The sequence below is a fragment of the Chaetodon trifascialis genome, chromosome 17 (assembly GCF_039877785.1).
Source record: "Chaetodon trifascialis isolate fChaTrf1 chromosome 17, fChaTrf1.hap1, whole genome shotgun sequence".
Taxonomy (NCBI): domain Eukaryota; kingdom Metazoa; phylum Chordata; class Actinopteri; order Chaetodontiformes; family Chaetodontidae; genus Chaetodon; species Chaetodon trifascialis.
The window spans coordinates 7551263-7565792 of record NC_092072.1 but is presented as its reverse complement, the minus strand read 5'-3'; the positions used below and the strand labels follow the sequence as shown (position 1 = coordinate 7565792).

Genomic DNA, 14530 nt, shown 5'->3' with positions numbered 1-14530 from the left:
GCTGAGACAGTTCATACCACTCTCATGTCTGAATGTTAAATATGGACTTACAGCCAGTTAGCTTAGCTTAGCATAAAGACTAGAACACCAACTAGCATCAAAACAAAAAAAGCTTGGGCTTTGTTATGAATTCAGGCTAGCTGTTTCCCCCTGTTTCCAGTCTTTATGCTAAGCTAAGCTAACTGGCTGTTTGCTGTAGAGATGAGAGAGGTTGAAGTCATCTCACCTAATGAAATAAGTGTATTTCCCACAATTCAAACCCACTCTTGCGTCAGTACTTCTCTTCCTCAGTTGAGCGCTGATGCAGTAACTCTCTTTTAAGCGTGTAAAAATGGGGCTCTGTGGTTCTTACAGCCGTACAACTTAACACGGCAACGTCATAGTCATGGTCAGCCTAATAATAATATGCCAGTTTCTATCAGCTTGTCATGTATAAGGCGTCGTGCATGGATGCTAACATGTGCGCTGTAATGCTTTCCAGAAACATGATTACAAACAGGTTTTTGGAGACACTGGCTCGTAGACTCCAGTTACAACATTGGTCCTGGAATCAGATGTATTTTGACTACAACGTCCAGGCGATAATAACACTGAGGTACATTTCCGAGACCTGGCTCTGCACAGAGAGCCAAATTGAAAGCATCTGCACAGTGCAAACCACGTAATGGAAATACTTTCTCTTACTCTTGAGAATGTCTGCGCACTCCCTGTAACTTCTCACTGACTAACATGAGACAGTGCAGTAATGAAGGAGCTCACGAGGCAGCAATGCCAGTAAATTTGGGTGAATCTGCCTCTTTCTCTACTAGCAAGTGATCGGTGTCCCATTTTTTTCTGCCTGAGCCTTCGCTTACGGGATTTGAGGTAAACACTGCAAAAAATGGTAACAGTAAACCCTCTTTCTGCACCATTGTACTCACAGGAGGGCTAATGGTGTTTTTAATCATCTTATCAGCAATAAAACTACTGGAAACCCCAAGAAGCAGACCTAATTAGAGAACCAGAAGCATGTAATGCCAGACAAAATAAGTAATAATAACAAAAAAGCAATTCTACAGACTAAAGATTGCAGGGTTAGAAAGTGACCCAGCATGTGGTCGGTTTCACTCGCCACCAATGGGGTGTTTTGACCTTGTGTTGGTGTATTTTTACATTACTGTTGGGTTACTGGATCAAAATATCCCTTCTGTTGGGTGGTTTGAGTACTGGGCACAGCATCCCAATGTCCCAATTTAACATTAAGACTCACAGTAATTCACATTTTTTTGCCACTCACACAACCTTTTCTCCTAAAAATTCAATATTTCATACTTCAAGTGAAGGCTTCGGCCAAAGCCGAGGGAGTCCGGAGGCACAGTGACAGGTTTGTTGTGAGAAATAGCTTCTCACTCTCTGAAAATAAAAACAAACTGGCTGGGGCCGTGTTGAGGATTTCAGACATGTGGTTTCCTGTTCAGAAAAAAAAAAATGAGAGGGAACCAGAGGGCTCGACTGGGCAGGCTGCTAGATGCCTTCTCCATTCGTCCTCGTCCCTCATTTCATCCTGACTCCTCTCCACACGTGCCTCTTAAATTAGTTTCTTATCAGTTCTTAAGCAAAATGGGGAAAAAATGAGGATATATCTGCTGCAAAACTGCATTTCAAAATTACGATCTGTCAAAGCTGGTAATTTTAAAGTGTTTTGGAAAGTTGTGTGGCACTCAGAGCAACCAGACAAGGAGGCGTATAAATGATTAAATTTAGAACTCAAACTGTGCACCAATTGGGGGTTTCTCATTTAGTATGTCGGATGATATAGTTTTTATAGGTCCTCTTTTATGACTGCAGCTTCAAAAACTGGACCATAAACACAGCACAAGCATAAACTTTCACCGTTTGCCAAAACCGTAGCAGCTCCCAGACACACCACGTCCTAAATTATAAGAATCAGACATACACTATAAAGAGACACAATATGTGGTTGACTGGGTCAGGGTTTGGAGCAGCTTGCCTTTGTGGCCCAGACACTAACTTTAGCTTTCTGATGCTCATAGACATTCCACAGGGACAGGTCAGGTTCCTCTGCTCTTCTGAGGATATTACTTTACTCTTAGCTAAACGCTGATCTGCCGAGATGGAATTTGAGTCTTATTTCTTTGTATCAGGGGAGATGAATTGTTTCGTGTGTTATCATTCCAAACAAAGCGCAACAGGAGAAATGCGGTGTTTTGAAGGATCCTGACGGCGTTTTCCCACAGAGAAGCGACTAAAATCCAAGAGAATGATAAGCTGTCCCACTTTTTAAGGCACCAGCATGACAGATTTAGCGGCATCTAGCAGCGAGGTTGCAGGTTGCAACCAACTGAATACCCCTCGCTTCACCTTCTCCTACGGTGGCTGCTAAAAAACACTGGTGCTGTCAAGAGCTTGTTTGGTTTGTCCTTTTTGGGCGACTGTAGAAACAAGGGCTCGCTTTCTCTGTAGATATGAAGAGCTCATTCTAAGGTAAAATAAACACAATGATTCTTATTTTCAGGTGATTAAATAAAAACAAACATACAATGAGCTGAAAGATGCTAAAATGCCCTGCAGAGCTGAGGAGAACCTTCACATTACATGCAGTCATTTTCACATTATTAGCATAGTGTTAAGCTCAGCTGTATAAATGTGGGCATCATCTTCATCCTCATCATCTTAATCCTTTATCTTTTGTTCCCTCAGACATGGATTCCCAGGTGGTGGCGGTCATCTTGGTGAGCCTGGTGCCTCTGCTGGTTATGGCTGTAGTTGTCATCACTTCCTTCTACTGTTATCGGGTCTACCGTCAGCGGCAAGCCAGCTCCAGACGCAAGAGGGGTCCCCCGCTGGACTTCAGTGACGCTCACGCCATCATGATAGACGACGAAGGTTCAGACAGCAGCTCCACGCACGCCAACAACATCAACCACAACACAGAGCTGCTGCCCATTGAATTGGATGTTCAGGTTGGAAAAGGACGCTTTGCAGAAGTCTACAAAGCCAAACTCAAGCAGGGCTCCTCCGTCAGCGAGGAGCAGGGCTTCGAGACGGTGGCCATTAAGATTTTCTCATACGAGGAGTACGCCTCCTGGAAGAATGAGAAGGAAATTTTCTCAGACGCAGATTTGAGACATGAGAATGTGCTTCACTTCCTGACCGCAGAGGAGAGGAAGGTGCAGAGACAGTACTGGCTGATCACAGCCTACCAGCCAAGAGGGAACCTCCAGGAGTACTTGATCCACCATATCATCAACTGGCATGACCTGTGGATGCTGGGGAGTTCGCTGGCGTGTGGAGTGGCGCACCTCCACAGTGACCACACCACCTGCGGTCGCTACAAGGTGCCCATCACGCACAGGGACATTAAGAGCTCCAACATACTCGTGAAAAGCGACCTGACCTGCTGCCTGTGTGACTTTGGCCTCGCCCTCCGCCTGGACAACACTCTGTCTGTGGATGAGCTGGCCAACAGTGGGCAGGTAAAGCCTCATAATCCTACATTTTGGGCGTTTATTTTGTTTTATTTTTTATTTTGGCTTTACTTAAATAAATCCTCTGCTGTTTATAATTTTCACTGCCACCCCAGACTCAGGCCATTCAAAGCTTTGATATATATTTCTTTGAAGATATGTACCACCCTGAGGAGAGCGTCAGTCAAACTTTTCATTCTGATGCTCATCGCTCAGGGACACCATCTCTCAATATTTGGCACTCTCCATATCTTGGCCCCAGATGGCTAATGCTGATAGAAATGGTGTCGTAAGTGTTCTTAGGTTGTCGTTTTATTATCCTCACAAGACAAACAGGTTTGATTGATTCTTAATGGACTCATTACACTGATGTAAGAGGCCAGAGTCATATTAGACTCTGTTATGAGAATGACTCATTATGAAAAGGCCTCCTTTGCCGCGCAGCACACCTAATGCATTGTAATGCATTTTCGAGGAAGCGCCAGTGAACACATTTTCCAGGCTGGTAATTATGTAAAGACAAGCGGCGTGTTGTTGAGCTCAGAGCTGCCTTTGTTTTTCCAATTATGTTATACATCAAACATGTTTTGATTCAGATAAATGTGATCGGAATACACAAAATTGCCACCTGCCTCTTGATTAATGCAGGTGAACAACTCATAACGGCTAAGATGGTCTGCTTAGTTGTGCTTTCTTAGCCAAACCCATCATGTAAAAAGGTAGTCATTGGTTAAAAAGGTTAACTTCATTGTGTGTTTAACCAGCTCCTCTTAGATGTAGCACTCTGCTTAAGCAATGCAAAACAATACTATACATCCACGTAACATTTCCATCTGTGCTGTCAAGGACTTCGATGTCAAGGACTTTTCTCCCTGTTTTTTCTCAGGTGGGCACAGCCAGGTACATGGCCCCAGAGGTCTTGGAGTCCAGAATCAACCTAGAAAACATCGAGTCCTTCAAACAGGCCGATGTTTATTCCATGGCTCTTGTGCTGTGGGAGATCATCTCCAGGTGTAACGCTATCGGAGGTAAGATGTGATCAGACACACATGACTGTGCTGGAGTTAGATCACATTCGATACAAATTGCTTCATGGTAGTGGCAGATTAATGTTTGAATTTGAAGGCTAATGCAGCAGCTTTTGATGGAAGCAGCTAACAGCTCATGTTTGGGCTTTTTAAAAATCCTAGTCAAAACATTTAGCAAATTTCAGTGATCTGATAAATTTGGCTTTAATGTGTTATTAATTGATATAAGTGAAAAAATAAAATCAGAAAAAATGAAAACAATATTATTTTTATCATAGATTGTACAGACACTAACACTTGTTTTTTTAGATGGGTGAAATATATAAAAATGCCAATGCATGTCAAACTACTTTTAGAAGTGGCTGACAGGCCTCAGACACCAGAGGGTTTAACCCTTCCAAACAGCAAATGTGTGAAGACGATACCCATCGAGCTTAAAACAACAGGCCTGAAGTCAGTGTTTAATTCACTGGATTCAGTAGATATTTGCTGTCATGGAGGTTTTAGTGATTCCTGAAGGATGGACTTCTTAAAGGAGGACTTTCAGAGAGTTAGATGAAAAGACTGATAGCAATCTCCAACCGTAGTTTAGCTTAGCTTAGCTTTGCATAAAGACTGGGGAAAACAGCCGGCCCAGCTCTGTCCAAAGGTAAGAAAATCTGCCTACCAGCACCTCTAGGGCGGGACACAGTGGCTTCCAAGGGACTTGTCATCACTGTGAGGTGGTCAGACAACCAGCAGAGGCTGCATGAAGTCATTGCCTCCAGCTGAAAAAACAGTCCAGCACATAACCCTGTAAAAGCACAGCTTGACAGACAGACATTAAATGTTCTCTAATTCTCAACAAGGAAGCAAAATGTTGCAGTGTTCCTTAAACGAGTATTCCACTCTGCTGCCTCCATCCCCTCTGAGTGTTTTTGGGCATTTATTTGTGTTAACTGTGTTTTGGGGACACCATCTTTAAACATGACACATCTGACTGCCTGCATAATCCCATGCTGCCCCCACTGTACACACAGTGAACATCACTATTGACCTTTACTGTAGTTAATAATGGAGATAAGCGCATTTTCCCTGGTAAATTAGAGATTAGCTTAGGCCGTTGAGGGTAAAGGAAATCAATATAAGTGCTGATTGATGAAATTCCCTTTGGGGCCAGAGTAAAGCGCCTCAGAAATACTGTAAAAAGAAAAATTGCCTCCACAGCTCGCTTGACCTCTAAGGACTATCAGCACAGCGACGACTTCGCCAATTAGGAGCGCAGCGGCCCGCTCCACCTTGAGTTCGCTTACTGGATGTGTGACACTGTGCGACAGGACTTAATGTGTGTGCCATCCACGACCCATTAATCACTGCGGGAGCAAAATCTGAACGTGTCAAACACGCGATTCATCTTGTGGAAGTCTCAAGGATCTGCTTTCACTTTCCTAATGTACCGTTACGTGTGTTTGTCATTCCGCAGCGAAAACAAGGCCAGGATATGTGCAAATAATAGAAATGAGTGATTATCTGAAGGCACACCGCAGGGCAGTATTTCATGTCGACAGTCAGTCGTTTGTTTTCACTTCCTCTTAGTGTCTCTGTGGTCCAGCTTGTTTCTGTGACTGCTCCTGTCTCCATTGTGTCAGAGCAGTGATTGAAAGCCCGGTTTGGGCATGAACACTTCTACTTTGGCGTTTTCCTGTTTTGCCCCCCCCCCTCCCACCACCACCACCAATCCTCCTGGGGGGCCTCCTTGAAGTGTATCACACAGTTACACTACCCAAGAGTCCTCTCAAGAAAAAAACATGGTTGAGTGACCCACAATCCCCCTCGCTTTTCCTCCCCAACAGCAAGAATATGTGTGCCCCTTGGGTACACCTTTGAAAAGAAAATAGACTATTTCCTGTTTTTGCAGTCCCCAAGACGTACTGTTCTCAGAGTGAAGTTGTAAGTATGGATGTCTCCTTTATGTGAGGATGTTTTGCAGCTAATGTCTCATGAGGAGACCAGACAGGATGCATGTTGGTGGACTAAACGAATCCAGGCTCCTTGGTTAAAGGTTAGCGTGGCTTCGCTCGGCTTCCTCTTGAGGGATTTGAGGGACAACAGCTTTATTCATCCCACTCATCCTCCTCTGCGCATTTCGTTCATTTCTGGGTTTATTTCTGAGTCTTACTTGGCATTTGTTTAGATCTTGACAAACAGAAACACCGCACGGGGCAAGCAAACGTTATTTTAGACATTTCTCCGACTGTCCTTGTACAGGAAACTCTGTGTCATCCTCTGCTTCTAAACTTTTATCCACATTTTTCTCCCCCTCTCTCTGTCTGTCTTTTTGTTCCTGCCCTCAGGCAGGTGAGGCAGCACTTAATTATTCTCCCACTGCACTGTAGCGCTGTAGACAGCCATCCAGCGTCACTCATGCCGACACAGACAGACAGGGAGGACAGGCTAGCTTAGATGTAATGGTGAAGCAGAGGGGTTCCCGTCCCACCCCCGGACCAGAATCGAGACTATACATAAGCAGCTGGAGTAGTCTGTGTGTTTTTCTGCATATCTCAATCCACTTTTTCTAGACTTGGCATCTCTCCGAGACGAGCCGTGGAGCAAAATCTGTAGTTCATTAGGGCCAAAACCCAAGGAGACGTTCTCATGCTGAAAGGTTAAAACGTTGCACAAACACAGCCAACCTCCTACCTTGATGAACCCAGAGGAAGGCGGAAAGAATGAGCTGCGTAAATGAGATGCAGTGATTTGGTTCTAGTTCGCTGGCAGCTGAAAGGATCTCCACGCGGATGGTGTGCTGGCAGAGATCTGGTATTGATTGGGGAAATCAGAGCAGCATGAGAGTAAAACTGATGTGTTTACAGAGTGCTCTCAACGAGTTTCATGCTTTCACGCTGCTGGTCTCTTGTTTTCCACAAAGTTGCCAAGCTGTCCCTGGAGGCCGGTGAGTCACTAATGACACCCTGAGTGCTCACCTCACGAGACAAAATATGAAACACATGTGCACACACACAGATATTCAGAGTGACACATCCCAGGGCATCATTATAATGACTGGGGTGAAGCCCTGGTTTCCTCTTGTCTCTCCTGTCTCTGTTGCCACCTGCCTGTGTGTGTGTCTGTGGAAGACAGATGTCTGATCAGAGCTCTGCGTCTCAGTGGCAGGCAGCCACATAGCCGCTCTGTCACAGTTCCTGAGGCCGTGGTCTGATCTGAGATCCGCCAGGCGAGGAGAACACAGCCGTCTGTCGACAACGCCAGTCAGCCAGCCATGAGCCATCACTTTACTTTCTTTATCTTCCAAGACTATAAAGACTGAGGAAAAGTTAGAGTGAGAGGGAAACTGCGAGATCAACACACCTCGGAGTGGAGGAAAAGCTGGATTCAAGGCTCAGGCCTTTTTATCTCTGACTCTGCTCCCTAAAATGTCCCTCCTGTATAATTTCGCTGGTCCAGATTTAGGGCTTGGAAAGACTATGAGGGCGTTCCTCAAGCGGGTGGGGCTACGTGGGGGGATAATAGTGGAGTGGTGTTGAATGTGGAGCTGCAGACGGAGAAATGCCTTCGGTCCCTAGAGGGAGAGGTTGGGCTAGACTGGAGAGGAGAAGAGGTTAGGGCAGCTGCTCTCCAGATGTCAGACCATCAACTCCTCCAGGACCGGAGGGCCTGATAGTACAGTGTGTTTGTGTTGTTTTGTGCAGGGTCTGCCATAGTCCATGTTCGGGGACAAATGTTTGATTTCCCTCCACTTGCTTGTGGATCAGTTGGGGACAAAATGTGTGTGCCCAATTGATTTGCACAACAGTTACATCCAGCATGAGTCAAAATAGGTTTTTGGGCTCCTTTAATGGGGTTAGGTTAAGGTTAGGGCCCGAATCAGCTGGAGCTAAATGTAGGGTAAGCCTTCAGGGTAAGTCAGTGCCATATGTCTAAAATGGAGCTCTGCTAACATGTAATGCACATGCCTACATCTGTACTAAATGACTTTAACAACCTGTGAGGAACGCAAACAAGTGTCACAGCCACCGCGGCCTAATGAAAGCCAGCAGAGGCGGCTGGGAGTGGATTAGTCAGGCTCTTGTTGCTTGACTCAGACAGACTCTGGGAAACAGACAATGTTACTGTGATCACATTACTAATTTATTTCCAAGCACATGTCAAAACTCTGCGTGGATCTGTTTTCATGCATTATTGATGTGTTTAGGTTACAGGACTTCAGTTCTCTTTTTCAGTGTTTATGTTTTGTTGTGCATAATTATACAGAACGCTGGCTTTCGGGGGCAGCGTAACAAAATATCAATATCAATAGCTTCAGTCTAATATTTTAGGATGGATCCTGCCACAGAGCTGAGCACATCAGTGTGATAGGGCCATAATCAAAACAAGTGAAAGGCTCATGAAAGACTGTAATTAGTTGGGATGGTTGAAGTCCTGGTCATTCCCTGAAAGACATGAAAGTGGCTGTTAGCTATGGCGACGTGACTGTCATGGATGCATATCACAAAGCTCCAAAGAGTGACATCCATTGACAAGTTTCCCCAGTCTGCCATCGTCGCTAAATTTAATTGGGTTTCTCTTGGCTGCAGATTCCCAGACAGTTTCGACAGGCATGCCTGACAACCAGCATGGAAAGTAGACATTAAGGATGAAATATGTGCTAGCATTGCAAAATCCACATCACTCCATGTCAGCTGTCGTAGGAGACATAGTGTAAGTTCCTCATTGTTACTCTGCTGAACTTCTTATATTGCTTCGGAGGAATCTTGTCAATATGCAGTGTGCGACTTTTGCAAACCACAGCATTCCTCCCTCGCCCTGTGTTGTGTTTTCAATAGCTTTTTGCTGGTTCAGAGTTTAATTTAAGGTTCGCCTGGAAAAACCATATTTCCTTTTTAGAGCAGGATTGGCCAATCTTTCCATCCTGGAATACGCTCTGTTGTTTACACTGCAAAGTGCTCAGTAGTATGATTCATATATTTTGGGCCCATTGTTTGGAGATGAACACATAAACATGTTTGCCCAACAGTTTATAAATGGGATTTGCAGTGAAGAGGGCAGTTATACACTCCCACGGACCTGTCCAAACAGAAAGAGGTCTGTCACCTTTCCTCTTAATGGTTGGGTGGAGCAGTGTCTAAACTTTAATACCAATCCAGGAAACCTTGCTTGCCTAAAGAAATAGGAAGTTTTAGAGTCATCTGTTGCACTTGTCAATCTCCCAGAAGCCTCCAGTTCTGTCTCTGAGCTTCTTTTGAAGCATGTTTGGAAAGAGTGAAATGTGAAACCATCATCTGGTTCATCCTACAAATTGTTTACTTGCTGCAATGGTTCACTTGCAGAGACACCATGTTGGCCTCGTGATTGGGCGGGTTACCCCGGAGCTCGCCGACTCCGGCTGGCGCTGATTTGATCCAATCATGTAAACTCTGTGGGACAGATTTACGGACGGGGAAGTGCAGGACAGATCTGCACTGTGCCTGTCTTTCGGTGTGTGTTTGGAGCCAGATATACTGGATTAAAGCACCAGCACATTTTGCCAATCAGTGACTGGCACTGGCCTGTAGGTGTATTCTTTGAGTAACTGAGAGCTCAAAGTCCAGCTTTAGGTTTGTTTATGATGCTGGTACGCTACATTTGTGGATCATTAATGGCACAATTTTTAGCCGTTAGTCGTCAGTTCTACAGCAAATGATACACTTCCGACTTCTTGAGCAAATGCAGACGTTGAACGTTATTGTGTAATGACACGTACTGCACTCTGACTCATTTCCCTCAGTCAGGTTTCAGCTTGTAGTTAAGGCTGAGAGCTGCAATAACAACGTAGTGTATGCACCCCAAAAGTGCATGTCTGTTTTTCTAGGTGAGGAAATTATAAACGGTACATGAAAGGGATCATTGTGTTCAATTACAGTCAACAGTGGCAGTCAATTTAAAGTTTTCAGAGTAGAAAAGTGGAGCTTGTGTCTGTCTTCTGTTTGAAGGCTTCTGTCTGTCTTTGCTGAGGTGTTATTTGCAGAGTGCCGTGCGATTCTCAAACTGCTGTTTCATCTCCCGGTCATCTTTTTAATCATTGAAAATCAGCTTGAGCTAATTATTTGCTTCCACATTGCTCACGCTGTCATGTGCCTCATCGGGCTCCTCTTATCTCGAAGGATTCTCTGAAAGTTGTGTTTGTCTTCACACAAGCCCTCCACGCTCCAAAGCAATTTGGAATTTGATTTGTTGTTTTACTCCGAGGATACATGAATTCATGGGAGATAAACCGTCTGGAAATTCTTGACCCACAGTTCCCAGACTGTCCTCCACGGCAGTGCTTTGAAATCTTGCCCCGAGTAAACTCAACTGGTAAATTCCCTTTGACAAGCGCCCTGGATTTCATTGTTTAAGCGAGCTGACACAAAGCCAGAGCTGCGTTGGTGAGATACTTTAAGCTCCTTGACGTTGAGGGTAAAAATGTGATAATAATAAGTGTTTCTCTTCAGTAAATCTCCCCCTTGGCCCCTCCATCAGCAGCTCAGGATTCTGTCTGTGTTATGTGCTGCTTCAGTGCTATTTAAAGTTTGCAACCTGCAGTTTTAATTTGGAGCACACAGCGGATCCTTTGAGAAGTGTTGTTGATGTGTGCGCTGTGGGGCACTGCCATCTGATCTAGTCTCTCCGTTCAGCAGAGCTGTTTCTTTCGATAGACGCGAGGCTCTTTGAAAGTTTACTGCTTGTATAAAACAAGCAAAGCTCACCAGTTTGAGCGGTCGCAGGCTCACTTTTCTGTACCTCTTTCTCGTTTGTGTGTGCAGAGGTGAAGGAGTACGAGCCACCCTTCGGGAACCTGAGGGAACACCCGTGTGTCGAGAGTATGAAGGACAGCGTTCTGCGAGACCGGGGACGACCTGAGATCCCCAACAGCTGGATGAACCACACAGTAAGAGGCACCACACATGCATACGTGTTGGATAACCTGAATGCATCATATAAGGTTTAGTTCCTCTGTTAACTAAAGTCTCCATTGCACATTAATTTGCATTTTCACCGTAATTAGACTAATGACACATTGGAAAAAAAAAAACATCAGTATTTGAGATGCAGGTTTTACACGAGGAAACATCAGCAGAGTCTTCCTGCTGTTCTTTGTACAACACTTCTCTGATGTTCCAGTGGATGCAATGAAAGGAAAAAAAAGTTGACATGCAGAGGTGGAAATGCAGAACGAAAAGCCCGGAACAGCTGTCTCCAAAGCAGACAATCTGTTGAGTGTTTTACGGTTGTTTATTCCTGCTCTTAAAACGAAACCACAATCAAACAATTAGCAAATAAAAGTTTTATTTCTCACGTTCACTCACTCGCTCTTTTGACTTCCTCTTGCTCTCTCTTACGCTCTACCGATGCCTTCAGCTTGTTTGAACACCCTCTCTCACTTTCCCTCTCAAAAACATTAGAATAATCTTAACATTAATAAACATAGCAAGAAATGTCTCTCCCTTGTCCTGATATTAATACTAGTCGTCCAGTGCGTCCTCATCTTTTAAATGAAGCTCTGCACAAGCTGCAGCAGGTGCATCATCAAACTCCACCCTGAAAGAAAGCACCACCCTCGGAGCAGGCTCCTGTAACGATCACACAGAGCTAAATTTAGTTCTGCTAGTGGAAGTGCAGCGAAAGTTCCTGAGTTCCTCTCAAGGATTTTTGTCCTTTGGGACGGTTCTTGCAGTGGAAAATAATTGTCTGTATTTCCACACTGATGTAAGGCCAGCAAAGGTGCAAACATTAATTAGGTGTATTGCTAATATAATTTGCCCTAAGTTTTTTTTTTCTTTTGCATTTACCTGTTTGATGACATCAGGTGCCTAAAGCTTCTTTTAGCTGTGTTAAAACACACACACGTTCATGTCATAAATGGTTTGTGTGGATTGCAGGAAGACTTTGAACTGCAGTGGCAGAAACTAAAGGAGATACAATCAAATATACAAATAACTGGTTAGCATTGCTTTGGTAAGTTTTACAGGGCGGTGCCTGTTGTCTGTTTAAAGTGCTGCCTGGAGTCATCTTGTTTTTAAAGAGTCCCCGTTTGGTTTGTCTCTCGCATGTGCACGAGGACACACGTGAACGCAGGTGACACGATTCTGCAAATGGTTTCACGCTATTCTGCTGATCTACAGGTGGAGGTGGCGCCGCAAAAAAGGCCAAAAACAAAGAGCAGAGCAGTCAGTCAAGCACAGTTTCATCCCCGCTGATAGTCCTGAGAAGAGCTCTTATCTCTACTCTGTTTCTATTGTTTTTCTCACCCAAATGCCGTCGATGAGGGTCGTTCAGTTCAGCAGCCTCTAAAATGATCATGCAGCTGAATCATCGCCTCTCTAAAAAGCTTCCATAAAGACTGAGCATTGTAACCCTCATGAAGGCTGGTTTTACTTCAGACTGCGATGTTAGACTAAATTAGTTTTAGCTAGGTGTGCCTAATTATCTGGCAACTGAGTGTATAATTCTGCTGTCTTATGTGACGCTGTCTTTTTGGTTTCCACTCACAGAAAACACAGACACAGGCAGACAAACATAAACACACAGATGGAAACTCACACTCTCACATGAGCACTCAGGGGTTCAGCTTGAGGTGATGGTATGCTGTCACAGTCAGACTTGCCCCCAGTCTGTATTATTGACTGATTATATCTCTGCTCCACCGCTCCCCCTGCAGGGCATCCAGATGGTGTGCGCCACCATAGAGGAGTGCTGGGACCACGACCCGGAGGCCCGTCTGACAGCCCAGTGTGTTGCTGAGCGCTTTTCCGACATGGAGTACCTGGACAAGCTGTCAGATTGCTCTGACTCAGAGGAGAAGATCCCTGAAGAAATCTTAGTGGTGGATGAGAAGTAGAGCTCAACAGAAACACTGCCCCCACTAGGGTGGCAGAGGAATTACAACCAAGCAGCTGGGAGAGGAAGAAAGTCCAGTGGATGCATTGTTTGCTGTGGGTTCATCAGAAATGTGTGACGGAGGAGCAAACTGGAAACTCCTGGATGAAACAGAACTGATGCCAGAGACAGACTTCCATGTACAGACCAGGACCAACATAAACACAAACGGCAGTGACTTGATTTGTATTCTTCTACATGCTTCAGAAACTGGATCGAGTCATAAACAAACAGGGAAACTGCATTTTAAAGCTTTTATAACCAAACACTATTTGCACTTTACCAATATCTATGCACACCAAATTATATATATATTCAGTGCCTTCAGGTATAGGAAATAAAGGGACAGATCATATTTAGAAAAGTGAGTAAAAGGGAGCAATCTAAAATATTAAGAAAGTTAATAGCATTAATACCCCAATACAGTTTATTGGATCGCACACTAAAGGTGTCAACGGGACTGGATGACTGTGCAACGCAAGTTTCAAAGTGCAAGTATAATTTCTTGTGGCATGAAATGGAAATTACCCACAGCAAAGAAACAGAGAAGCCTTCGAAGGCAGAAATCTGCAGGGAAAGCTGATATCATATCTCAAGGACTATGAATTGCAAAATAAAGACGGCAAAATCAGCCTGAAAGGAAAAAGGAACAGCTATATACTGCGTGTGTGTGTGTGTGCGCGCGTGTTTGTATGTGTGTATTACTCAGAGGAGTCTGTGTAACCAGACAAAGAAAATAAAAGGAATGGAAATCTGTATAAAGGACTCTTAACTGGAAGTTCCTGCACGTTGCCTTGACATTTTGTCACTGAAAAGGGAATTCTGACTCCGTGATCAGAAAAGATCTATATCAAAGTCATTTTGTATAAAACTCTAAAGCCATAATTAAAAGTATTACAGTACTCATCGTGTCAACATGGTGTTTTTCATGCTATCATGGCACTTCGATGCCGCTTAGCATTATTTCCTTAAGGTTGTGATGTGAGACGGACGTTGATTTGACACTGTGAACCACTTTCTTAGAAAAGCTGAAGTTCTTTACAGTTGCATCGCAAATGCTTAACTGTCTTACATAATGAACCACAATGCTATTCAGTTTCCTGCATAAATGCGATCCTCAAAGCGATATTCAACGATATT

At 44.3% G+C, this 14530-nt stretch overlaps 1 protein-coding gene across 2 annotated transcripts in view; it reads left to right on the top strand.

The window, feature by feature from the left end:
• LOC139346378 (TGF-beta receptor type-2-like) overlaps window positions 1-14294 on the top strand; it is a 28958-nt gene extending 14664 nt beyond the window's left edge. For both annotated transcript variants that reach the window (XM_070985421.1, XM_070985420.1), the window contains exons 4-7: window positions 2701-3476; window positions 4354-4495; window positions 11278-11402; window positions 13173-14294. In XM_070985421.1, coding sequence (XP_070841522.1) covers window positions 2701-3476; window positions 4354-4495; window positions 11278-11402; window positions 13173-13352 — 1223 coding nt within the window. In that variant the 3' untranslated portion in view covers window positions 13353-14294. The remainder of the gene's footprint in view (window positions 1-2700; window positions 3477-4353; window positions 4496-11277; window positions 11403-13172) is intronic.
• Window positions 14295-14530: the final 236 nt, after the last annotated feature.